The sequence below is a fragment of the Carassius auratus genome, chromosome 9 (assembly GCF_003368295.1).
Source record: "Carassius auratus strain Wakin chromosome 9, ASM336829v1, whole genome shotgun sequence".
Lineage (NCBI taxonomy): Eukaryota > Metazoa > Chordata > Actinopteri > Cypriniformes > Cyprinidae > Carassius > Carassius auratus.
Genome location: NC_039251.1, coordinates 36,169,211 through 36,197,150, shown reverse-complemented (window position 1 = coordinate 36,197,150; position 27,940 = coordinate 36,169,211). Strand labels below are relative to the sequence as shown.

Here is a 27,940-nt window from a genome sequence, read left to right as displayed (position 1 = left end):
TTGGTGTTCATCTCTCTCTTCACAGCAGTTCAGTCAGCATGCGCAGTCTTCTTAATCGCTTGATTCGCTCAATGATGTGCCAGCTTCATCAAACCTGCCATGCCATCTACAGTTCTGGCAGTGGTTTGTAATGGAATGATTCGTAACATTTTTATAATTGTAACGAGTAACGATGCAGCACATAAAAAAGATATCGGAGTAAAAGTATTAAACTCAGCGAAAATATGTACTGAAGTAAAAGTGGAAGTAGGAGAAAAAAATAATACTCTAGTAAAGTACAGATACCGCCTTTTAGTACTTAAGTACAGTAGTGAAGTAGTTCTACTTCGTTACTATACATCTCTGGGTGCATCCACTCATTCAGATTTTTGCTTCGGAGCCGAGTAGTTGATGATATATAGTCACTACAAAGCCATTCATCTTTGTGTTTCTGGAGAGATGTTCCTGGTTGGTGTGATGGCGCAGTATAGCGGTGTCCCTGCTGCTGTGATTCCCCTGGGCGCTCTGGCTAAAAGAGCAGTTTCTAAGTTTTCTTTTTTTCTAAAAAAGTGACTCAGCTTGCACCTTATTCACAGTAAAAGCAGCAGGCTAAAGACACTTCAGCAGTTTCAGAGAGATATATTTGTATTTTCTGACTCTCATTGAAGCAGTATAGTATTTATCATTGCATTGGTACAAGTTGTGGTTTTGAAGACACATTTGAAAGCTAGCAGTTTCACCAGGAGCACAGACAAGGTTATGAACTGACAGTTAGTTGTGTTTGTGTCAGTTGAGCTAAAATATTATAGATTAATATATTAACCACAAATGCACAAGCCCAGCACAAGTTTCATCGTGAGATGGCATAATGAGATAAAAAAAAGTCTGGATTTATTTTCTAGTCAATATGTGCATCTCATATATAGAGAGATTTTTTTTTTAAATGAACTTTTTAGGTGGTAAACATAAACTTTAGTTACCTATCTGTCGGTCACTATGTGTTATGTCGAATGAAATATGGGGTCTCACTTGGGAGGCCAGTCATCTCTGAGTTTAAGAGAAAATGGCAATGAAAATTGGCTAGTGGATTTAACATACCTGAGCCACTCCCCATGCCTACGGATATAAATAGGTGACAGGTGCATCCAGAGATGTATAAAGTACTAGAGACCCATACTTGAGTAAAAGTTCAAGTGCTCTATCAAAAAAGTGACTTGAGTAGAAGTTGAAGTGCTCTTTAAGCACCACACTTAAGTAGAAGTACTAAAGTATTCAACATTTTTTGTACTTAAGTATTGCAAGTAGTCTATTTTAAAATTTACTGCTCAAGTACTGAAAGTAAAAGTAGAAGTATTGTGTTATGTAGCTATTAAAGAAAGTAGTCAAAAGTTTGAACATATTGTTTTTACTATTTCAAAGGATTAACCTAAAGGACCATCACAATTCCTTTGACTGTAACTTCTTGTAAACAAAAAACGGTTACTAGGGTTAGTTAGCCCAATTTGCACAATTATGTCATTAATAACTTACCCTCATGTTGTTTCAAACCCGTAAGACATCAGAGGGTCATTTAGGATTTTTTTAAGCATCGAAAATACATTTTGGTCCAAAAATAGCAAAAACTATGACTTTATTCAGCATTGTCTTCTCTTCCGTGTCTGTTGTAAGACAGTTAAAAACAAAGCAGTTTGTGATATCCGGTTCGCGAACGAATCATTCGATGTAATGTCTTTTTGAAACAGTTCACCAAATCGAACTGAATCGTTTTAAACGGTTTGCGTCTCCAATAAGCATTAATCCACAGATGAATTAAGCTGTTAACTTGTTTAATGTGTCTGACACTCCCTCTGAGTTAAAACAAACCAATATCCCGGAGTAATTCATTGACTCAAACAGTACACTGACTGAACTGCTGTGAAGAGAGAACTGAAGATGAACACCGAGCCGAGCCAGATAATGACTCGTTCACGAGTCAAGAACCGTTTCTGTCAGACACGTCTGATTCGGGAACCGAGGAGCTGATGATACTGCGCATGTGTGATTTAGCGTGAAGCAAACCGACACACAGAGCATCTGAACCGAAATGATTATTTTAGTGATTGATTCTGAACTAATTATGTGTTAATGTTATGAGCCCAGGTGCAGTCAACGCCAATGACGCCATTGCGTCGAGCGCAAAAGAATCGGTGAACTGTTTTCTTCAACTGGTTTATTGAATCGAACTGTCAGAAAGAACTAACGTTACTGGTCATCCGAGAACCGATGCAACCGGTTCTTGACTCGTGAACGAGTCATTATCTGGCTTGGCTTGGTGTTCATCTCTCTCTTCACAGCAGTTCAGTCAGCATGCGCAGTCTTCTTAATCGCTTGATTCACTCAATGATGTGCCAGCTTCATCAAACCTGCCATGCCATCTACAGTTCTGGCAGTGGTTTGTAATGGAATGATTCGTAACATTTTTATAATTGTAACGAGTAACGATGCAGCACATAAAAAAGATATCGGAGTAAAAGTATTAAATTCAGTGAAAATATGTACTGAAGTAAAAGTGGAAGTAGGAGAAAAAAATAATACTCTAGTAAAGTACAGATACCGCCTTTTAGTACTTAAGCACAGTAGTGAAGTAGTTCTACTTCGTTACTATACATCTCTGGGTGCATCCACTCTTTCAGATTTTTGCTTCGGAGCCGAGTAGTTGATGATATATAGTCACTACAAAGCCATTCATCTTTGTGTTTCTGGAGAGCTGTTCCTGGTTGGCGTGATGGCGCAGTATAGCGGTGTCCCTGCTGCTGTGATTCCCCTGGGCGCTCTGGCTAAAAGAGCAGTTTCTAAAAGAGCAAATCACGGATGATTCGTGTCTTGGGGTCCAACACGCTCATGGATGACTCATGCGTCTATTGTGGGCGTATGAGCATGGCATAGCTGTGATTGCATCTCTCACTCCTCAAGGGGAGTGTAGCAGACCCCTCTTTCACCACCCGTCCCGGTTTCTCTGGCTCGAGCAGGGGACCGGCCGGCTGGCGCTCTGGGAGATCTGAGGATGAGACTGAGAGCTTCTCCGCCGGGCCACACCCAATGGAGCTCTTACTCCTCCCGTAGCAAATGTTCCGTGCAGCTGCGGATTGATTCTGCTGAGACTTTTCATGGCAGCCCCAGCGTGTCTTTCGGTGAACCACCCGAGGATCAGATGTTGATTGCTGCATCGGGGGATGGGCTATCACCTCTGAGGATGAGAATTCGGCGGGGCTGCCCCCCTCAGGTGTTGTCACTGGTGCTGAATCTGACTTGGTGTTGTCGGCCATGCTTGCCTTGGCAGCCGTGAGCATCGGGATGGAGGTGACTTCACCGCCCAGCCCTGAGCGCTCTTGACTGGATGATTGGTTTTCTCGGTGTGGAGCGTGGCTCACAACTGCATTCTGCTCCAGTTCCTTTCTTCCCGAAGGTGCATGAATAAGTGACTAAGTCACCAGAAGCCGCTCGTCTTCCTCATCTTCCTCACCTCCCTCGATGACAAGGCAGCCAGAGGGTACGTGGACATTCCCCAGGTAGAGAAAGTGGTTGCAGTTCACCTGTGTCCACAAAACACCACCACTTTGGAGGAATCTTCCACGTCTGCCATCCAAGGCATGTAAGCTGTCTGCGACTCTTGCTGTCAAGGCTTACAGTGCTGCAGGCCAAGCTGTTGGGAGCTCTTGCTGCCAAGGCTTACAGTGCTGTGGGCCAAGCTGCCTTTGCCCTGCATGCCATGGCTATCCTGCAGATACATCAAGCCAAGGCACTATAAATGGTGAAGTTGATGCAGGAGCTGCGCATGGCAACTGACTTCGCCTTACGGGTGACGAAAGTCACGGCGCAGTCCCGTGGGAAGGCGATGTCCATTTTAGTGGTCCAAGAGCACCATCTCTGGCCAAACCTGGCCGAGATGAGAGACGTCAACAAAGCTCACTTTCTCAAAGCTCCCATTTCCTAGGCGGGCCTGTTCGGCGACGTTGTCGAGGACTTTGCCCAGCAGTTCTCGGTGGTGCAATAGCAGACTGAGGCCATTCAGCACATCTTACCCCTACGTGATCCTCCGGTTGCCACCATTCCATCGTGGGCAGTGCCTCAGCCTGCTCGTCGCTGTGGGCGCCCCACTGCATCCTCCTCACCAGCTCAAGCCCCCTGTGTCACTTCTGGCCGCGAATCCTCTAGAAAGACAACAAAGACAATGTGTCGCCATCAATTCAGCCCCTGGTTAGACCTTGGCTTTCTACGGGCTGGCGTGCCCTTAGAACAAGTGTCCCAAGCATGTTGTTATCATGACAGGTGCCTCCAACACAGCACGTCACTCCCTGGCACATCCCCCTGAGGAGGGACTTCCTCCATATGGCACCAACGTCCAGATCTTTGGACCCTCCACATGTGGCTTCTGGACGGTGGCTATCCTAAGTGATCTGCCACCGGCAGTGGTAGACACTATCACTCAGGCTAGAGCCCTCTCCACAAGGCAGGCCTATGCTCTGAAGTGGAGTGGAGTGTTCACAAATTGGTGTTTTTCTCACCGAGAAGACCTCTGGAGTTGCTTGGTCAGAGTCGTGCTAGGTTGGAGCGTAGGCTGTCACTCTCAACCTTGAAAGTGTATGTGGCTGCCATTGCAGCCCATCACTATGCAGTGGACGGCTGGTCCCTGGGGAGGTATGACTTAATTGTTAGGTTCCTGAGGGATGCCAGAAGGTTAAATCCTCCTAGGACACCCCTGATAGAGTCCTGGGACCTCGCTAATTGTTCTGGGTGGACTTCAGAGGTGTCCCTTTGAGCCGCTGGAATCAGTCAATCTCAAGTTCCTGTCTCTCAAGATAGCACTCCTGATTGCGCTCACTTCCATCAAGAGGGTCGGGGACCTCCAAGCATTTTCAGTAAGTGAAGAGTGCCTTGTGATCAGGCCGGCCTACTCTCACATTGTCCTGAAACCCCAGCCTGGATACATGACCAAGGTTCCCACCACTTTCTTCCGAGACCAGGTGGTGAAACTGCAAGCACTGCCCCTGGAGGAGGCAGATCCAGCCTTGACATTGCTGTGTCATGTAAGAGCGCTTTGCATATACGTGGACCGCACCCAGAGCTTCAGAAGCTCTGAGCAGCTCCTGGTCTGCTTTAGAGATCAGCAGAAGGGGAAGGCTGTCTCCAAGTAGAGGATGGCCCACTGGATAGTGGATGCCATTGCTTTGGCGTACCATTTCCAAGGCGAGCTGTACCCCTGGGGGTGAGGGCTCACTCCACGTGGAGTGTGGCCTCCTCCTATGCGCTGGTGCATGGTGTCTCCCTGGCAGACATCTGTCGAGCTGCGGGCTGGTCGACATCTTATACCTGCGCTAAGTTTTACAACCTTCGTGTAGAGCCAGTTTCTTCCTATGTGTTGGGTAACAGGTAATTGGCAGGAAGGGCTGGCTCGGTGTCATGCTTGCTGTGCCATTCCCCATAACACGGGGACGCGAGCACCTTTCTTCTCCCAGTAGAGTTCCCCGGTTGTCGTACTCTGGTCGAGCAACCTCCAACACCCTTGGTAGTCAGACTTTTTCTAAGGCTCGCTTCCCCATCGTTCTGCCAAGCTGAAAGAACAAATAGGGAAGATTTGAAACAATCTTTTACTGAAGGTTAAAATCCCTTCCACAAACTTTTTGTGGACGGAACAGCAGCATGGCCTTCTCCAGGAGCGATGTACTCACCCTTTTGGCCCCTTCGGTATCAAGGTCAGTGAATTTGCACTGGGGCTTTGGGAAGTTTACGACCTTAAGTGTAGCTTTTGTGGCACGCCCGGCCCCACCTGTCCTGGCCCATGTCTAACCTGGCAGTGAGCAGAAAAGTGAGATGCTCTGGGACAGGTGACCCAGAGAGGGAGAAAGCTCTTTGAGGGATGGTGAAGGCACCTCTCCCTCCTCTGGATGAGGGCCGGGTGGAGAATCTGGAAAATCTTGATGTGAGTGCGGTATTCTCTATCTCTGGGTCCCAGGAGGGCCCAGGAGTATCTTTCTGTGTTCTCACCTCAAATGGGTAGCAGCTCTGAGAGGACCCAGTTAGTCTCGGCTTGCTAAAACTACTCCAGAGTGTCCGTACTGTAGAACCTGTCGAGATCCTCCATCCCCTCTTCAGCCATACATGGCAGAGCGTCCAGCACCAGGCCTTCACTTGCTTAATCCTTAAGAACCGGTTGACTTCTTCCATTCCCAAGAAGGTTACAATCACTTCCAATTTTCCATATGCACTGTTGGGAACTCAGAAACGAAGACCAGGAGACTCTTGGGTAATCTTCAGCAGGATTCTTTATTGAGAATGCTCTGCGTGGCGCTGTAGTCATCAAAAGTCTAACTTGTCCTTAAGACACTGTAGTTTTTATACATTTTAAGGGGGTGGGATACACAGAGGTGGAGACAACCTAAACAAAGCATGCAAATGCAATACAAGGATCAGCCTGATACTGGCCATTTTCCCATCTTTGATCTTGTCAGCATAACAGTGTCATTTAAATACAGAGGTGCCTGATAGTATCACCCATACCTTCACATTATCATAGAGACAAAAGCACAGCTGTGCCTTGAGTTTAGCAGGCACTTTTATCTTGGGACCTTGCCCAATCGTCAGGAAGTGCATGAAGACAAAAGGTGAATGTCTCAGACCCTTGATTTTCCTGATTTGAGCTTCTTGGATGTCAGCTTTTTTACCCCAAAAAGTCTACTATTATATTGGAACCTAAATTTAACATTTTATAAATTTGTAATCCCACAGCACCTTAATGGATGTTCATATGTGTGGGTAGTGCTTCGACAATGGTGAATGGAACTTCTTGTTTGGAGCCCCGGCATGCACCAAAAAGGGGCACAAGTGGCTCACACAGGGCACTGTAAGGTCATGGCGCTTTGGTAGGAATCCCAATTCGTGGTCATCCGACGTGACGCTGAGTGTCACCAACTGAAAGGGAAAGTCTCGGTTATGTATGGTAACCCTCATTCCCTGAAGGAAGGAACAGAGACGTCATGTCCCATTGCCGCGGCTGCTGTACCACTGCTAAGCGACCGGGTCACCGTCTCGGTTTCTCAGCGGAAAGCTGGTATGCATTGCATCTGTGATCAGCTGCAGCTGGATGCAATAACTGCATGCCAATGTGCATTGGCTCGTTTAGATTATACTCGTAGTAGATAGGTCTATCGAAGTGATATCCCAATTTGTTGGTCATCTGATGTAACGTCTCCATTCCCTCCTTCAGAGAATGAGGGTTACCATACATAGCCAATACGTTACTGTTCATTATAATAATAATAATAATAATAATAATAATAATAATAATAATAATTCTTCTTCTTCTTTTTCTTCTTCTTCTTCTTCTTCTTCTTCTTCTTATTATTATTATTATTATTATTATTGTTATTACGTAAAAGCTCCCGTTTTCATCCCTCTGTCTGTCTCAGTGCAGTGTTTACGGAATCTAAAGAGCCATTCAAGTTACATAATGAAATCCCAGAGAGCTGTTAGGGCAAAACATGCCACATTCATCTGGTGTGTTTGAGTAATGCCACCATTCAGCACACTGAAGGCCATCACCCACATACACTCACTCTTTCCCTCCCTGCATTCACTGATGTATGTTTCTCTTGGAAGAAACATTTACTCTACATTTTACCAAAGATCTGGCATTTCTCCTTTTGGAATTGTTTAAATCATAGCTACGAGCGATAGTAATAATGATGTTTCCCCATAGCAAACACTACTAATGAGTGTTTTAGAATGAATGAACAAACAAATTAATGAATGAATGAAAACAACTTGGGGTGAGATTAAATACATTTGTCTCCCAGAGGAACAACACTGGTGTGATATTGCAGTAAAATAACCCATCAGCACTGTTATTTTTCCTATTCACTCACTGCTTACAGCCAAAATCCCCCATTGCTCGCAGTTGGGTGACATTCATAGATAGATGCTGCTTGCCGTCATCTGTAATCTGCCTCCAGTTTGTGCTCTTTTGCCCCCATCCTGTCTGTGCACACAAAGAGAAGCAGAACTATAAACCTTGTTCCTCTGCTGCTCATTTATCCCCCTATCTCTTTTCATTCCCTCTTCCATTCTCTCTGTTTTTCAGCTCACTCCATGTCCAGTGAAGCTTCATGCTTTATTTAGGCTCTCTTGGTGACACTCAGCTGCTAGCTACTGATAAAATAAAAAAATACTTCAAGATAAAGATTTTCACAAAAATGTACTGTATGAATGTGTCCGTTTTAAGACACTAAAATGTGATTGACTGCTGAATTTTTTTTTTTTTTAATTTAATTTATTTATGTAGCCCTATTAGAGGCAATGTAAGGACACCCACTTAATGGATAATCTAATTGTTGCTGAATTATATAAGCTGTTGTGTAACCCCAAATTGTCTTCTTGTTTGTGTATTACAAATAACTTTATGGCTCTAAATAGCAGGACATAGACTCCTATTTTTAATAGACTGTCTGCTTCAAGCTTTGATCAAGAAGAAAGTAATTGCTGAATATTTGATTTTATGCTTGTATGGTTGAATCAATATTTAAAAGTAATGAACATAAATCAGTGTTGTATTTATATCAGAGATCAATAATTATTCTATGTTGTATTGATGATCAAACTGGGACAATTGTGCCTTGAAAACTGTGCACAAAATGAGGCCCTGATGTTATCAATCACACGTATAAATACAGTAAACCCATTTTTAAACCATATATACAGGTGTTTCTCAATAAATTAGAATGGAGAGGAAAAGTTTATTTCAGTAATTCAACTCAAATTGTGAAACTCATGTATTAAATAAATTCATTGCACACAGACTGAAGTAGTCTAACTCTTTGGTTCTTTAAATTGTGATGATTTTGGCTCACATTTAACAAAAACCCACCAATTCAAGATTTCAACAAATTAGAATATGATGACATGCCAATCAGCTAATCAACTCAAAACATCTGCAAAGGTTTCCTGAGCCTTCAAAACAGTCTCTGACAATCATTGACACCCTTTACAAGGAGTGTAAGTCACAAAAATGCATTGCCAATAAGCTGGCTGTTCACAGAGTGCTATATCCAAGAATGTTAACAGAAAGTTGAGTGGAACGAAAAAGTGTGGAAGATCCATTGCCGATGTCGGTCCATTGTGTTTTTTGAAAAACAATTGGAGCACTTCATGCTTTCTGCTGCTGACCAGCTTTTTGAAGATGCTGATTTCATTTTCCAGCAGGACTTGGCACCTACCCACACTTACAAAAGCACCAAAAGTTGGTTAAATGACCATGGTTTTGGTGCGCTTGCATGTACAGTAAATTAACGTACTTTCCAGAAGGCCAATAATTCACTAAATGTATTTTTATTATTATTATTATTATTATTATTATTATTATTATTATTATTATTATTATTATTATTATTATTTTTATTTTTATTTTTTTTATTTTTTTATTGTTTTTATGAAGTATTCTGATTTGATGAGAATTTGAGTTAAATTACTGAAATAAATGAACTTTTCCTCAACATTCTAATTTATTGAGAAGCACCTGTACTATTTATCAATTTTCAGTTACTTGTTTATTAATGCCATTTCAGAATGTACACTATGTTATCATCCAGTGATATATTTAACCCTAAAACTGGCAACATATTCTGTAGGATACAAATATTAGAGAGGCTGTGGGGAGAGGCAGGGAAAGTGTATGTCTCATTTCTTGGTTTCATGTTGAAAGGGTGTTTATTGTGAATATTCAGATAAATGAACTTTGTTCATACACTCTTTGTTTAGCTCACAGGCAGCATTTAAAACTGCAAAACTGTAGTGGGAAATCTACTCACCCTCCTATAAAAGGTGATCTCGTTCACATATTTACACATGTTTACACAGCTGTTTAAAAAGCTGTTGTTCAGCATGCATTCGTTCATTAAGTTTACATTGAAATTGTATGAATTAAATGCTTACATTTTTTGTAATCTGTCTTGTTTTATATATATATATACTCTGTGATTTTGTGGCCTGTGTTTTAGAAAATGAAATATTTGTTTTGTAATCTTGACAAAACACATATCGTTGGAAAGGTATAAAAGTCAAGGTTCCATATTTGATGACTGTTTTTTAATAAAAGTGATATTGTGACAGGAAATTATTGATTTGTGACAGAAAACGGCATCAAAAGAATTCAGCAGAGTTTGGGTGTTACCCAGTGGTTATTATTTGCTTTAGGTCCCAAACAAAATCTCATAGGTACCACAATTTTGGTGATATCAACTTCAAATTTGGAACATAACTTGGTTAGACATATGGAATTTTTTTTTTTTTTTTTTTTTTTTTTTTTTTTTTTTTCAATTTGAAGTTCAACATATTTTATAAAGCATTTATTTTATATACAATAAAAAAAAATATTGCATTATCTTTACTGCAAACTTAAACTTTATTTTTCAGTTTCAAACTAGATTCACATTTAAGGGAAACATGCAGTCACATGCAGTCAAACCACTTATTACACAACATTCCTCCACAAAAATAATTAAGGCAATAAAAGAATTTAAAAATTTAACAAAAATGTTTTTAAACCTTATCAGTTTGTTAGCTTTCTTATAATCCATGACAGCATACAAAACAATCGTAGCAAAAAGAGTGAGGCCGCAATATCAGAGTGACATAATTAAATAATTGTACACCATTTTGAATCGAGTTTTAATATTTTATTAGTTAAACAAACGCAAAGCTTCCACCAAGGAAAAATAGTTCAAGCAAGAGTACAGCACGGACTGCTGTTACCCAGATAAGCCTGTGTCATCAGCTTTTACTGGTTGTTGATAATATATCTCAGAATGTCGTGACTGACCAATCAGAATAAAGTATTCTACAGAGCCATGTAATAAGTAAAGAATAATGTATATACAGCCACTTGTTATTGTAGAATGAAGACCAATAGGGCTCTGTATACGACTGAAGGGCTTTATTTTGCAATAATAACCAGCTGGATGTAATTTATCCCGCTTATTACATGACTACTTGCCACAAAACTAAATAATTAGACATTAAATATTGATTTGAGTTGAAATATTTGAAGGCAAACCTTCCGTGAAAAAAGTTGCTAGCAAGTGGCAGGTTAAAACTTAGATGGACATTAAGGGATATGGTATAGTATTCTACTTATCTATAACATTTATATACATGAATAATTATGGTGTTAAAAGATATTGATTTAAGATGAAACAGTTTTAAATTCTTACCAGTTTGTTAGCTTATAGTCCATTACAGTGTGCAAAACAACTGTCACAAAATGCCAGCAGCTGCATTATGAAACGTGAGACAGCAAGTCTGCGATACCAGGATGACATAATTAAATATTGATTTGAGATGTAATATTATATTAACCAACCAAACACAAAGCTTTCGCATAGAAAAAAAAAAAAAAAAAAAAAAAAAAAAATCCCAGCAAGCAAATAGCGCCGATTGCTGTTACCCATTAATATTAGTTTATTACCGTTTTTTTTTAGGGAATAATTTTATACTCAAAATGTGGTGGCTGACTAATCAGAATCAAGTATTCCACAGATCCATCTAATAATAAGCATTAACATCAGGGTTTTCTACAAAGCTGCTTTAAAAAAAAATGTGCGTTGTGAAAAGCACTATGCAAAGAAACTTGACTCTTTACTTGACTCTGTATGTCAAAAAAAAAAAAAAATGTATTATTAACTCTTAAGTTCTTGCATGTTTCTCAGCTGTAAAACCAAGACGTACCCCGATGACCTTCCAAACACCAGCATTGTGATCGTGTTTCATAATGAAGCCTGGAGTACACTTTTGAGAACCATACACAGTGCCATAAACCGCTCGCCCAGACACCTGCTGCTCGAGATACTACTGGTGGATGATGCTAGCGAGAGAGGTCATAATCACATCAATTCATTAACTGATCATTTTAATTACTTTTGCATGTTGAGTTATTCCTTCAGTATCACTATACCAGTTAATGGCAGAATACCATCAGTGTCATTGTTTATGTGAAAATTGCTAATCAATCTTCTCTAAAGTTTATGTAGTCCATAAATCTCATTCTTCTTAGAGATCTGAGTGAAGAAATATTAAGATGTGTATAATATGAAGCTGTCAATTTCATCTCTGTAGATGACCTCTGCTTTTATTGATTGGTTGAATACAGATTTTCTTCAGAAAAAATTAGTGGACCATGTTGGGACTCTGGAGGTTCCAGTGCGAATTTTAAGGATGGAGCAGCGATCTGGTTTGATAAGAGCACGACTAAGAGGGGCGGCCGCCACGCGAGGACAGGTCATCACCTTCCTGGATGCCCACTGTGAATGCACTGTAGGGTGGCTGGAGCCACTGCTGGCCCGGATCAAAGAGGACAGGTGAGTGTGCTTGACTTTGCTTGACAGAAAACTTATTCCTGAGCCCAAAACTTTTACATTTTAAAGACTTGAGACTGTTTCCAAGTTATTTTTGCTTTTCCTTTCTTTTGCTTTTTTACCATAAGAAAAACTAAACATAATATTTGGCAAAATATGTTTACAATAAACTTCTAGTCAGAAAGCCGAGAATGTACTGCAGAGCAGTGGTTCTCAGCCTCTTTGAATCAAAGGCACTCTGTTGTCAAAGACAATATTCCCAGACCAGTGTTAATTTTGACACAAAATTTTAATTTAGTTTTAGTCTTAGTCTTTTGACTATAATTCTTTTTAGTTTTAGTCAAGTTTTAGTCATCTGATTTGTTTTAATTTTAGTCTTATTTTAGTCGACTAAAATTGCTTGGTATTTTAGTCGACTAAAATTGCTTGGTATTTTAGTCGACTAAAATAAGACTAAAATCAATAACAGATTTACTAGACAATTTTTTACAGCTGGTATAGGAAACAAACTTAACCAAAATATATAAAACACAAATTCAACTTTATTTCAACACAACTGTGTCATTTAAAGTAAATATTTAATAAGTTGGCAGCTAGGTGGATAAAAAAAGTAACAAGATTTTATAAGGTATTCATTTGTCTAGCAATATTGTATGTTTTAAATACTACAATATTGCTAGATTTGTATGTATAATGATAGGATGTGAACATTCATGTTTCACATGACTAATATAGAAACATTTGTGATATTGTCAACAAGTAGAACATTATAAAATATACTAAACATTAGTATTAATCAAATGTATTTATCATGATATTACGTATTAGTATTGTGCTCTCATCTAACTTGAAGAAGGGGCTATTTTACAGTACTTTTCAGTTCGTAATATTTAATGCTACAACATCTACGCACTGCACTATGTCCGGGTGGCTCGTCTGTAAATGTCTTTTCAAATTGGTTGTGTTCTTGCCACGAATGAGCGCTCTGCGTGCTTTACACTTTGTTTTGTTTTGTTCGTCGTCAAACGTGAAGTGAGCTGTGGACATTTTGTCGCTCTTTTAGACAGTAGGGACTTTAAGCAACAGCTGCAAATGGAACGGCTACAGCGACCGGAAGTTTGCCGTCACACCGCTGTAGCCAAGAAGGTAAAAGTCACTAAGCAACGGTAAAACAGAACAGCGCAACGCAGCATTAATTCATTTATTGAGATCCAAAAAAATATATAATTTAAAAAAGCAAGAGAAGGATTGCTTTTGGCGTTAAATGACAATCTTTTGTCAGAAGAGGAGTTTTTAATATTGTATGATGTAAATAAGTCTAAAAACATAACATTTATTTACCTAACCTCTCACGTTGTAGCCCGTAGTAGACCGTTAAATTAGAACGTCACAAAGTAGCAGTTAAATTCGCGCAGGCGCAATACAACGCCAGAATGGCGTTGCCGTTCCACCAGAGGCTGTTGCTTAAAGTCCCTATCACCTCATCGAATGCCGTCTTCCCGGGAGCTCATAAAAACTGAAAACCTTCGCTTCACGTCTCAATAAGTCAGGCTCTGATTGGTTCTCTTCTCTCATGCAGTCTGTTCTGTTTTGCCGGTTCTTTTGCTCATTCCTCGCATCTCTCCCGTCTGCTGATTTGATTTTCGTCACAGTCTATTTTCGTCTCGTCCTTTATTCGTTGACGATAATGTCAATCAATTTAGTCATAGTTTTAGTCTCCATCAGTGCCTTCTATTTTAGTTTTCGTTTCGTTTTCGTCGGCAAAAATATATTCGTGACGAAAATAATGACGAAAATATTTAGTCAACGAAATTAACACTGTCCCAGACCCTCATGTAAGTCATGATATTTATGGTATTATTATTTTATTTACACTTGGATTGGCAATATATTAAACTCCCAAGTCACACCTGTGATTTTATTACCATTTATTTTATTTACTTGATTTTCCCAGTCATTTGGGATTATATGATTTATTTATTTAAAATTAAATTACAGGTTTACCCAAACTGTGAAACCCTGGTTATTCAATAAATATGGCAGTTGTTGAATTACAATAAAAAATGAAAAGTCAGATTGCATCTTTTTTTTTTTTTTTTTTTTTTTAGCTGTTTTAGCTTATTTTAAAGTGTTTTTGTCTCATTTATAATCATTTTAAGTCATCTTGTGGCCCTAGTGGGTCCTGGACTACTGGTTCAGAAAAAAATGCATCACTACTAAGATTATTTCCAAATTCAGTGGTGATGCTGCCTGTGGTTTAATGTAGAAAAATAGGTGTCTGGGTAAATGTATTGAAGTTTAGGTGAAAGTCCACTGAAACATTCCTACCCAATTAAATTGTAATTGATATGTAAGTAGCAAGTGCGTAATTGACTTAAGCACAAACCTGTTCTACTGCTTGCTTAGAATGCTTACCTTTCCAGCTGCTTTATTTCATGGTCTCTCAAATTATAATCCTGTTATACCCATCAGTAAGTATGACATGTCCTCCATTTGTAAAGTGATCTTTATTACGTTCACACAGATTCAGGTGCAGAACACAGATTCAGAATTACATTACTAAGGATATCTTCTTACTCTTACAAGCACACTCACTGAGACTCTCACATTTGCTCAGCCTCATTTGTTCTGATACAGTAAACCTGTCTGTGAGAGCATGCGGCATATCTGCTTTATAAGCACTAATAAACAGCCAATATGTTAATAGGCATGCTAATAAGCAACAAGGGAGAATTGGTCCCTATACAAGATTGCTACCAGCCATTTTTTATTGGAGTTTGTTAAAAATGTATTAAACTTAAAGTAAACTAAAAAGTTGTTATATTATTTGGCAGAGAGGGACGTTTTTACCTCAATTATCATTTGTATAAGCCTATCATTTGATATGTAAAAAAAATGGAGACCCACTTTTCCATTACAACACTGGGCTGAAGGTGAAAGGGTTATTTTTGTTTGTCATTCTAGGAGGGCTGTGGTCTGTCCAATCATTGATGTCATCAGTGATGAGACATTCGAGTACATGGCCGGCTCAGATATGACCTATGGGGGATTCAACTGGAAGCTCAACTTCAGATGGTATCCAGTTCCTCAGAGAGAGATGGACCGACGTAAAGGGGACAGAACCCTTCCTGTTAGGTAATAGACTTTAAAGCATTTTATTTCACATGACATGTTTTGACATGATTGATGTAAGTACATTATTCTGTTAATTATTCACAAATGGCTGACCCATGAAATCATCTGTGCTACATTGTTACTTTTAAATACACCATTCATGACAATGGTAAAGACACAGAGCCTTCATTCCAAATAAATCAAAACCTTCACATAACGTCTGATTTTTATTGGTTAATTGAGCAGAAAGCATGTTATGTAGGTGCCACAATGGTTTAGCTGTTGTCACTGCAGCGCTGCCAGTTACATTATCATGAAGTAAGATGAGAATCTAACATCTGATATAGTCAACTTTTTAAACAAATTATTTCATTATTATGAGGATTTTTATTAAGGAATGTTTAAACTGAATTAATTTTACATTTTTATATGTTGTATATGTCTTCCAAAAACAAAAGTCAAGAGTTGTCAGTGTAATAAGCAAAAGGCTTGTATTTGGACATCTAAACATACTGTGCCAGACCTGTAATCAACTTGTTTGTTGTTTTTAAACAGTTAAATTTTATCATAACTCACAAATGTAACCAAAATAACAGCACCTAAACCTTTAGTCATGCTTGAGATCAGCAGTCGTTTGATGACAGCTCATCATTGGCTTGTTCAAAGGGACAAGCAATGGCAGGTGTGAAGAAAGTCTGTCATTTTTATGTACCCTCTAAAATGTGTACATCTAGTATCCACATTAGGGCATAAGGCATGCAATTTATATACAAATGTACATCTAATATCTAGTATTTGGTTTGTTTAATTGTGATGATTTTGGCTCACATTTAACAAAAACCCAACAATTCACTATTTCAAGGAAAAAGAATACTTCATAAGACCTTTTGCTTTAATTGCTGCCTCAATTCGGCGTGGCATTGAGGTGATCAGTTTGTGGCACTGCTGAGGTGGTATGGAAGCCCAGGTTTCTTTGACAGTGGCCTTCAGCTCATCTGCATTTTTTGGTCTCTTGTTTCTCATTTTCCTCTTGACAATAGCCCATAGATTCTCTCTAAGGGGTTCAGGTCTGGTGAGTTTGCTGGCCAGTCAAGCACACCAACGCCATGGCCATTTAACCAACTTTTTGCTTTTGGCAGTGTGGGCAGGTGCCATATCCTGCTGGAAAATGAAATCAGCATCTTCAAAAAGCTGGTAAGCAGAAGGAAGCATGAAGTGCTCCAAAATTTCTTGGTAATTGGGTGCAGTGACTTTGGTTTTCAAAAAACACAATGGACCAACACAAGCAGATAACATTGCAATCCAAATCATCACAGACTGTGGAAACTTATCACTGGACTTCCAGCTACTTGGGCTATGAGCTTCTCCACCCTTCCTCCAGACTCTAGGACCTTGCTTTCCAAATTAAATACAAAACTTGGTCTCATCTGAAAAGAAGACTTTGGACCACTGGGCAACAGTCCAGTTCTTCTTCTCCTTAGCCCAGGTAAGACACATCTGACTTTCTCCGTGGTTCAGGAGTGGCTTAACAAGAGGACTACGACAACTGTAGCCAAATTCCTTGACACGTCAGTGTGTGGTGGCTCTTGATGTGTGGCGGCTTTCTGTTAACATGCTTGGATACAGCACTCTGTGAACAGCCAGCTTCTTTGGCAATGAATGTTTGTGGCTTACACTCCTTGTGAAGGGTGTCAATGATTGTCTTCAGGACAACTGTCAGCAGTCTTCCCTTATGATTGTGTAGCCTAGTGAACCTCACTGAGAGATCATTTTCAAGGCTCAGGAATCAATCCCTTGCAGGTGTTTTGAGTTGATTAGCTGATTGGTATGTCACCATATTCTAATTTTTTGAGAATTAATTTTGTGAATTGGTGTGTTTTTGATAAATTTGAACCAAAATCATCACAATTAAAATAACCAAAGACTTAAACTACTTCAGTCTGTGTGCATTTAATTTATTTTTTACACAAGTTTCACAATTTGAGTTGAATTACTGAAATACTGTAAATCAACTTTTCCACAATATAATTTTTTGACATGCACCTGTATATTACACATTGCATCTATACATCATATTAGTAGTCATTTGATTGATATTTATTGATCCTCTACAAAGAATAAATAACCATATAAAGAAGGTTGTTGATCAGAGGATTCTCTTACACAAGCTACAGTGGTTCACATCACTTGATGGTGGGTATAATATATATATAAGTGTAAGGTTCTTTTAGTTGTGATGTAAGTGGCTCCATATTGTAGTGGTTATCATATCTGCTTTACATGCAGAAGTTTGTGGGTTTGAGCCCCAGTGGAACCAAAAATTGTTTGTTGGGAAGTTATGGCCTTATGGTTAGACTCCTAACCTAAGGTTGTGGATTGGAGTCTTGGGCTGGCAATACCATGACTCAGTTGCCCTTGAGTAAGGCACTGCTCCCTGGGTGCTGCAGCATAAATGGCTGCCCACTCCTCCGGTTGTGTGTTTACTGCTGTGTGTGTGCACTTTGGATGGGTTAAATGCAGAGCATGAATTCTGAGTATGGGTCACCATACTTGGCTGAATGTTATGTCACTCACTAATTAGGTTTTGTTTGAATCTTTTCCACAGAACTCCCACAATGGCAGGAGGTCTGTTCTCTATTGACAGGACTTATTTTGAAGAGATTGGCACCTATGATTCAGGCATGGACATATGGGGAGGGGAAAACCTTGAGATGTCTTTTAGGGTGAGAGCTACATTTTTCAGTAGTTTAAAACATTTTAAAGTAGCAGGGGTCATAAGTGTCTTACATAACTATGATGTTCTGCAATATTATATTCTTAAATACATGCTGGAATTTGTATGTTGTAATTGTATGTGGACAAGATTCTTGATGAATCTTAATTCTGTTTTTCCTTTGTTTGTCTGTGAATAGATCTGGCAGTGTGGAGGATCTCTGGAGATAGTCACGTGTTCTCATGTAGGCCATGTGTTCAGGAAGGCCACACCGTACAGCTTTCCTGGTGGAACTGGTCAGGTGATCAACAAGAACAACAGACGATTGGCTGAAGTCTGGATGGATGAGTTCAAAGATTTCTTCTACATCATCTCACCAGGTGATACTCGATGAATGACATTTCATTTACTGAGATGCAGCATCACATAATCTTTGTGGCTTTACGTTTGGTTGTTTTGACTACTTTCAAGTATATCTTTATAGATAAATGTAAAATAAAGGGTAAAAGTGAAATTGAGATGACACAACAATTCTGCCAAGCCAATTCTTTCACAATTGTGAGCTAGTGAATTCAGAATATGACCCGTTAAAGCTAAATGTGTTCTCACAGGCCTACAACAACCCTACTCCTAAACCTAACCCTTACAGAAAACGTAAAAAAAAGAAAAAAAAAAAAAAAAGAAAAAAAGATTATATACAGGTGCTGGTCATATAATTAGAATATCATCAAAAAGTTGATTTATTTCATTCAAAAAGTGAAACTTGTATATTATATTCATTCATTACACACAGACTGATATATTTCAAATGTTTATTTCGTTTAATTTTGATGTTTATAGCTGACAACTAAGGAAAATCCCAAAATCAGTATCTTAAAAAATTAGAATATTTTAAAAAGATTCAATATTGAAGACACCTGGTGCCACACTCTAATCAGCTAATTAACTCACCTGCAAAGCCTTTAAAGGTCTCTCAGTCTAGGGGCCCTATTTTAACGATCTAAATGCAAAGTGTAAAGCCGCACGGCGCAGGTGCACTCAGGGCGTGTCCAAATCCACTTTTGCTATTTTAATGATGGAAAAACGGTCTGTTTTAGAATAGGTTGTCCCTATTCTCTTATTGAGTAACGTTCAATACACCAATCAGAGTGTCATCTCACATTCCCTCTAAGAGCAACATGCACTTGCGCCAGGGCGGATCGCTATTTACAAGGTGGAATTTGTTGGTGGAAAAGCTGAATGCTTCTCAAGCGAAGAAATCGGATTGCTCTTGCGTAAAGTTAAAGCGCGCGAGCAGATCATCTACGGGACAAGCAGGCATCCACCAAAGCTTCCCGAGGTGAAGAAGGCGTGGGATGAAGTAGCAGTGATTGTGTCCTCATCTTTGAAAATGCATAACATTATAAAATACACTGACTTATTAAACACATTAAACTGAGGAGTACAACGAGTGATGTTTTGCTGAAATTACCTGTTAAGTGGCCAGTCAATCTTTCTGGCTTTCAAATAGCTCGGCGCGATGAGTCAGTTAATATATACAGTATGTGTGTGTATTGGCACGATTGTTCAATTAATTAGCCAATTTCATTCATCATTATAAGTAGTAATAGGCTGAATTGCAAATAGGTAGCCTAATTCTAATACACAAATTATCCATCATTACATTTTTATATGTATGTAGCCTACACAATAATATTCTTTTACACTGCAATCCTCGTTTATAATATTTGTCATGTTGTGTGTAATAAGCAAATCATCGCACACCATGGACCCGCCCAGAGGCGCATTTTCTACCAACTTAGAAACAAAGAAATATTAGAAATTATAACAAATAAATCTGCGGTTTACATTTGAATCAAGTATACATATGCTATAGTGTGTAAGTCAGTGCCAGAATAAGTGCCAGCTTGATGGTTCTTTATTGTTGATGACACAACAATACGCAAACAATATGCAAACAAATGTTCAGGTTTATTTACTATCAAGGTCTGAAAATAACATTTACCAAGCAAGATTTAATAAGTAAATAAAACAGTTAAGATAAAAGTTAAAAGTAAAAACATAATTTAAAAGTGAAATTGAATAAAATATGATCCTTGCAAGCTATTTAAATGAAAGACAGAAGTGAAAGTTTTATTCATATTTCTTTTGAAGAACAATGGGGAAAAATAAATAAATATATTTCGTATATAATTTATATATATAGTTCTTCTACAAAACATCTTTCCTACCATGAAACATCAATATTTTATCCCCATTCAACTTTAACAGTGACTACAGTGCCACATCCCCCTAAAACAATTTTACTTGCTCATATTTGCTGATACGGACGTTTTGATGACAGTCCACAAGCAGTTCTGCTATAGGGACAGATATTTCACCCTGATGAGAGATTTTCCCTTTTTTATTCATGCCTGGCATTGTGCTAAGTGTCGGAGTTCTGCTCTCCTGCTCACGTATTCATGATCATTCTGCTTTTCTATCTGCATCTCGCCCCTAGGGAGACTGGGAAATGTAGTGCTATAGTGGGGTTAGAAAGCCTCAGTATCCTTTACAAGGGCAATAATGAGATTAGTCTTTACTGAAACCTCTGTCAGTTCACTTGAGAGGGTAAGATTCAGGAGGAACTCTGTGGTAATGTGGAGCACAGGCGGAGCTTGTTCCTGGAAAGTTATCCCAGTGGTGCTGTGTCGTGGTCTGCGGACTGAGGTGTGTGTGTATGTGTGTGATGAATAAATAGTGTGGTCAGTCTATGGCAATGGCTGTTCTGAAAAAAAAAAATGATTTGAAGAGATTTTTTGTGTCAAATTTTACACATTTATAGGAATAGCCCACCTGACAAAGAAGGTTCAGTCAATATTTACCTGCATGTACCTGAAAGCTATTTCTAATGTTTAAGACATCCTGTATTCAGCACTTGGATTACACAAGCAGATGTTTAGAACAATATTCACACTAGATGTGTATTGTGTAAAATCTTCTACCAGAATCACTTTTCAGCTGAACCCCTGGTGCATTAGTACATTTTTAAAAAGGAAACCTAAAGCCTGGCAAGTAGAGACTTTTTCAACCAGATATAACACAAAATTAGATCCCAAAATTAGAGATGAAAAATTAAAAAATATTGACAAATTATATGTAAAAGTATGCATATCTTTTTTTAAATTATTTGTAGACTCATTGCATGTACGTATTTTAGCTACATTTTAACCCATGTTTCCAGATAATGTTGCCTTTGTGTATGTCACAATTTTGGGAGATTTCCCCCCATGCATTAATTTAATTAATTATTAAAAATACAGTTATGGTTGATTTATCTGAGTAGTATGGTATCAGTTGCATTTAGATTGTTTTCTCTATTCATTATCTGGCAACAGCATGCTCCGTTGTTTTTTGCTCCATTTCATTAATCACAATTTATTTATTTATTTATTTTTTTTAAAGAAAAACAAGATCAGAGTCAGAGATGACAAATTAAAAATTACAAGCAAAGATGTAAAATTATGTCTTATTATGCACATCTTTTCAAATGATGCCCTCTAAATGTATGCTTTATCTTTTATAGATAATATTTTTTTATATTTTTTACACAATCATACTTCTTTTTAATATTTTATGTTAGCAAATTTTTTTTACCCATGTTGTCACGCTTCGAATGATTTTCTGTAATCAGTCAATATAGGACAAAAAAAAAAGGTCTTATTGGGTCTAAAACACATTTATTTAAAACACCCAAAGACACAAGGCTGCACTTTGTCTGAGGCACCTGTCAAAGTTCTGTACAAGAATACCTATGAAGACAGTTTATTCACAGTATTTTTCATACAATAAAATAGTTATTTATGCAGTCAAGCTATAAAAAGGACTAAACAGCACCGTTAAACCAGTATTTAAGTTGTTTATATAATTCATGGACAATATTAAAGTATTCTGAACCCATATGATGGCTTTCCGAAAAGAACAGATTGAAATATACAAGTAATTATTCATATATATATATATATATATATATATATATATATATATATATATATATATATATATATATATATATATATATATATATATATATATATACACACACACACACACACACACACACACACACACACAGTGAGAGTAAGTACAAACCTAGATTCCAATAAAGTTGGGATACTGTACAAATCGTGAGTAAAAAAGGAATGGAATAATTTACAAATCTCATAAACTTATATTTTATTAACAATACAACATATAGATAACATATCAAATGTTGAAAATGCAACATTTTGAAATGTCATGCCAAATATTGGCTCATTTTGGATTTCATGAGAGCTACACATTCCAAAAAAGTTGGGACAGGTAGCAATAAGAGGCTGGAAAAGTTAAGGAAAAGCCGGAGGACAAATTTGCAACTTATTAGATCAATTGGGAACATGATTGGGTATAAAAAGAGCCTCTCAGAGAGGCAGTGTCTCTCAGAAGTCAAGATGGGCAGAGGATCACCAGTTCCCCCAATGCTGTGGTTAAAAATAGTGGAGCAATATCAGAAAGGAGTTTCTCAGAAAAAAAATTGTGAAGAGTTTGAAAAGTTATCATCTTCTACAGTACATAACATCATCCAGAGATTCAGAGAATCTGGAACAATCTCTGTGCGTAAGGGTCAAGGCTGGAAAACCATACTGGATGGAACTGACATCTCTGTCAGTTAATGCTTGTGATCTTCTGTCCCTTAGACAGCACTGCATCACATACAGGAATGCTACTGTAATGGAAATCACAACATGGGCTCAGGAATACTTCCAGAAAACACTGTCGGTGAACACAATCCACCGTTTCATTCGCCGTTGCTGGCTAAAACTCTACAGGTCAAAAAAGAAGCCATAACTAAACATGATCCAGAAGCACAGGTGTTTTCTCTGGGCCAAGGCTCATTTAAAATGGACTGTGCTAAAATGGAAAACTGTTCTGTGTCAGACAAGTCAAAATTTGAAGTTCTTTTTGGAAAACTGGGACGCCATGTCATCCGGACTAAAGAGGACAAGGACATCCCCAGTTGTTATCAGTGCTCAGTTCAGAAGCCTGCATCTCTGGTGGTATGGGGTTACATGAGTGTGTGTGTGATGGGAAGCTTACACATCTGGAAATGCACCATCAATGCTGAAAGGTATATATAAATTCTAGAACAACATATGCTCCCATCCAGACGTCGTCACTTTCAGAGAAGACCTTGCATTTTCAATGCCAGACCTCAAACTGCATCAATTACAACATCATGGCTGTGTAGAAGAAGGATCCGGGTACTGAAATGGCCAGCCTGCAGTCCAGATCACTCATATAAAACATTTGGTGCATTATAAAGAGGAAGATGTAACAAAGAAGACCTAAGACAGTTGAGCAAATAGAATCCTGTATTAGACAAGAATGGGACAACATTACTATTCCTAAACTTGAGCAACTTGTCTCCTCACTCCCCAGACGTTTGCAGACTGTTATAAAAAGAAGAGAGGATGCCACACAGTGGTAAACATGGCCTTGTCCCAACTTTTTTGATATGTGGTGATGCCATGAAATTTAAAATCAACTTATTTTTCCCTTAAAATAATAAATGTTCTCAGTTTAAACATTTGATATGTCATCTATGTTGTATTCTGAATAAAATATTGAAATTTGAAACTTCCACATCATTCCATTCTGTTTTTATTCACAATTTGTACAGTGTCTCAACTTTCTTGGAATCGGGTTTGTAAATTATTGTGAAATGTGTGTATGAAGTATTCTTTTAAATGTGGACTGAGCTCAGAGGGGAGAGATAGCACATACCTTAGACCCAGTGACCGCATATGAGAGCAGCTCTGCCCCAAGGCTTCTACTGAAATACACAAGATCATTTATCATCTGCACCACAGACAAAGACAGACAGAGAGAGAAGAGGTCACAAAACAAAGCAGCAAAGATATGAAGAGAGAAAACACCAGACTGAGGAAGAAATGCAGAAAGACAACACTCAGCAGAAAGACGCAAATGCCTGACGCTTCAGCTATCAGTGTGTGCTCTGATCGCCGAGGCAGCTCTCTCTCTGTGGATGTGTGTGTGTGTGTGGGGGGGGGGGGGGGTGTTACCCTCTCTGCAGTCGCATACATAGAAGAGACCAGCCATCTACATCATCCCAAAATGTGCATGTTTGTTTAATATGAAATTAAATGAAAAACAGAATTAAATTTGGTTGCTGATGGGTCTGAATGTATACATACACGTATACACACGCACAGTTTTACTGTAACACTGGGAAAGGCTCTGCTATCATTGCGACCTTCAAGAGGATATGCAGTTTGGATGGGTGTAATTTTATTCCATCAATTTATATCAATTTAGCATTTACTGAGAAACGTGATAAAACGTGATGTTGAAGCTCCCTCTAGTGTCTGTACTGAAAGATCTATTGCTTTTGAATTGAGACAGAAAATGGTTTAATATGTCATTGCATTGTATTTTAGGCATATAATATGAGTCTAAGAAAAACATTGGGGAATGTTTGAATTAACAGTTCAAGACCCATCAACACCCCCCGTCCCATGATTTAAACATGTTTAATTTGGGTTGAATATGGATCATGGTCTTTCAGATGCTTCTGTGAATTCATTATTTCTATATATGACCTCTTCTATCTCTTCATTGTTTTCCCTGGGTCATGTTTGTAGGTATATTTAAACCTATTCATTTAGTAGACGCTTTTATCCCAAATGACTTGCAAAAGAGGGTCATGCGTTCACATTTCACTGATTTGAAAGGCCTGTATATGATGAATGTTATGGAGGCTGATGATGTGTGTTTCTCCAGGTGTGGTTCGAGTGGATTATGGTGATGTTTCTTCGCGGAAGGCTTTAAGAGAATCACTGAAGTGTAAACCCTTCTCATGGTACCTGGAAAACATCTACCCCGACTCTCAGATTCCACGCAGATACTACTCACTCGGGGAGGTAAGAGAGTTTCACTTTTCTTGTTTGACATGGCCATTAAAATAATCAGAGTTGTTAATAAATTGCTTGAGTTTGTCATTTTGAACACTGAATAGGCAGCTTTAAGAGTGTGGTTATGCCAAGACCTCTGCAATACAAAACTTTCTGTCCAGCCAATGTTGTTATAGTTATGTTGAGCAGTTCTTTTCACCAGTTCTATTGTCTCATAAATCCCTAATGTTCAACTGTAAAAAAATTATGACTTACACACAGCACTTGATTAAAACAACAGTGCATTGTATGAAATCATCAGACTTTTTCCTTTTATCTTATTAGATCAGAAATGTTGAGACAAATCAGTGTGTGGATAACATGGGCCGGAAAGAGAATGAAAAGGTTGGCTTCTTCAACTGTCATGGAATGGGCGGAAACCAGGTAAAAAGGTTGTCAAATTAAAGGGTTACTGTACAAACACTTTTAAAATGTAACATAAAACTAATAAAAAAATGTACTAAACAGATTAGTTCGACCAAAAATGGAAATTGTTGGTCAACATTAGTCATAGCGATCTAAACCAGTCTACAGTATGGCAATGTATATAAATAAATATCACACAACAGAGTGGACAGTGCAGCTTGATAGCTGAATTTTTGGTTAATCCTTTTAATTCTTGTTGCTAAATTTAAAGATTGGGTAACACAAGTGCTGAAATGTAGATTATATATGAAAGTAATAAAGTATAAAAATAAATAAAGTCAGTAATTTCCCACAAATTAACAATCAGTAATTAATTCCCAGCTGATGAATCTGTTTGCAGGTGTTCTCATATACGGCTGACAAAGAGATCCGAACCGATGACCTGTGTCTGGATGCATCGCGGCTTAATGGACCTGTTGTTATGCTGAAGTGCCACCACATGAAAGGAAACCAGATGTTTGAGTACGATGCAGAGGTACATATCACACGGAAAATATCACACATACCAGCAACATCACTCTTGCACACCGATAAATCAATGCAATAAAAATATCAAATTACACATGGGTTCCCTTACAGAAAAAATAAGATATTTCAATTGTGATGTTAGTACACTTTTTTAAATAAGACTGTATATTTTAGTTCACTGTTTATGTAACAAAAAATATAGAATATATATTTATTATATATTATATATTATATATTGATTAATTCTGACTTCTACTAAATTTAGTTACAAAGAATTTACACTTTTTATGTACTACATAAATCAAAGGTATAAATCCACTGGTTTTGAACACGAGTTTACTGAAAGTCTACTTACTTAAATAGAAAACTGTACAGGAAAAAAAAATATAAGATTACTTAAATAAATAAATAAATAAATAAATAAATAAAGTATATCTGCAGTGTCAAATAATATTAAACCTTCAGAGTATACTTCAAAGTTTACTTATATAAAGTAAAAAGTGGGCTAGACATTTATAGCTAACAGTAACAGTATACAGTAGTTAACAGTATACCTTGTAGTTCACAGTAAAACCACATAAAAAAATAAAAAAACTAATTTAAGATGTGAGATGTTTAAGATGCAAACTAGTTATGTATCCAAATTTAACTTCTGTTAGACTTGAAGGTTTTATTCGCACCAGAAATTTTCTCCAAGCTATTTCACTTGCTTTGGTCCAGACCAAATACATAATTTTATTTCATTTTGTCTGGTGTGGTTCGCTTTCACACGGCCCTTCTTGCAAATGAACCAGAAATTGTAAACAAAACTACACATGTGCTAAGGTCATGCAGTCTTTGGTTTGATTGCTGTATTCACACATGCCCAGAAGAGTTCAATTCAGTCGAACCAAACAAGACATGTGCTTTTCATGTATGATTGAAGAAAAAATATATAGGTTTGTATTGAACATCTATGACATATATGGAGCAACACATTTTGTGTGAAAATAAATCACACAAATGTCTAATTTGGTACAAAAAAAAGAGAGACACGAGATGTGCGGATCCATGTGCAAGTTTTTTAATTGGTCAAACAATGGTCAACAGGTATATAAAGGGCAAGACACAAGAATAATCCTAGGTCAAGTGTGGGTCTTCAATGAGTGAACAATATCCAGAGGGCTAAGCAAGAGGGGTAATCCAGAATCCAGAGCAAAGGGTGAAAACACAAGTAACAGGGCAAAGCAAGAAAAAGACTAAACTATGAAAACTATAAACTAAAACAAGCCTATGAAAACTAGAAACTAAGACAAGACAATGAAAACAAACACAGAATGTCTTGGTATCACAGCTATCGCTAGAGAAGGGATATGTGGAGAACAATACTCTGTAGTGTGTGAGAAGTCCAGTGCTTATAAAGCGTGTCTGATGATTGTGCTGTGTGTGTGATTGTTCTGAGGTGCATTGTTATCAGGTAAATTTGTGATTGGTGCAGTGGATCATGGGAAATGTTGTCCAGGGTGTACTGTGTAGTGTGAAAGTCTGTGTGGTTAATTAATGTCAGTTCGAAGAACAGATCATGACAGATACAAATACTTTATTAGGGCTAGTAAGCGATTAACATTTTTAATCTAATTAATTACAGGATGATTAATCACATATCAATTTGGAGAAATTTCTCTGAAAAGATCATTTATGGTCATTGTTGTGCAAAGCATCAAACAGAGATCACAAAAGTAGATTCAGCAAGAAATATTTTGTTTGATAAAATGTATTACATATACTCTTATGTAAATGATGACAGAATTGTCATATTTTGTTGGGTGAACTATAACTTTAATAATTTAAAACTGCTTAATGATTAAGTAATTTATTCATTCGATTCATTC

General features: G+C 38.0%; 1 protein-coding gene across 1 annotated transcript in view; it reads left to right on the top strand.

Annotated features, from left to right (window-relative positions):
• The window catches only part of galnt13 (polypeptide N-acetylgalactosaminyltransferase 13), a 69,800-nt gene that overhangs the window by 15,426 nt on the left and 26,434 nt on the right, over positions 1-27,940 (top strand). Inside the window, exons 4-11 of the mRNA XM_026272743.1 lie at positions 11,715-11,881; positions 12,155-12,362; positions 15,324-15,494; positions 18,079-18,196; positions 18,386-18,566; positions 25,006-25,145; positions 25,461-25,559; positions 25,942-26,076. Coding sequence (XP_026128528.1) covers positions 11,715-11,881; positions 12,155-12,362; positions 15,324-15,494; positions 18,079-18,196; positions 18,386-18,566; positions 25,006-25,145; positions 25,461-25,559; positions 25,942-26,076 — 1,219 coding nt within the window. The remainder of the gene's footprint in view (positions 1-11,714; positions 11,882-12,154; positions 12,363-15,323; positions 15,495-18,078; positions 18,197-18,385; positions 18,567-25,005; positions 25,146-25,460; positions 25,560-25,941; positions 26,077-27,940) is intronic.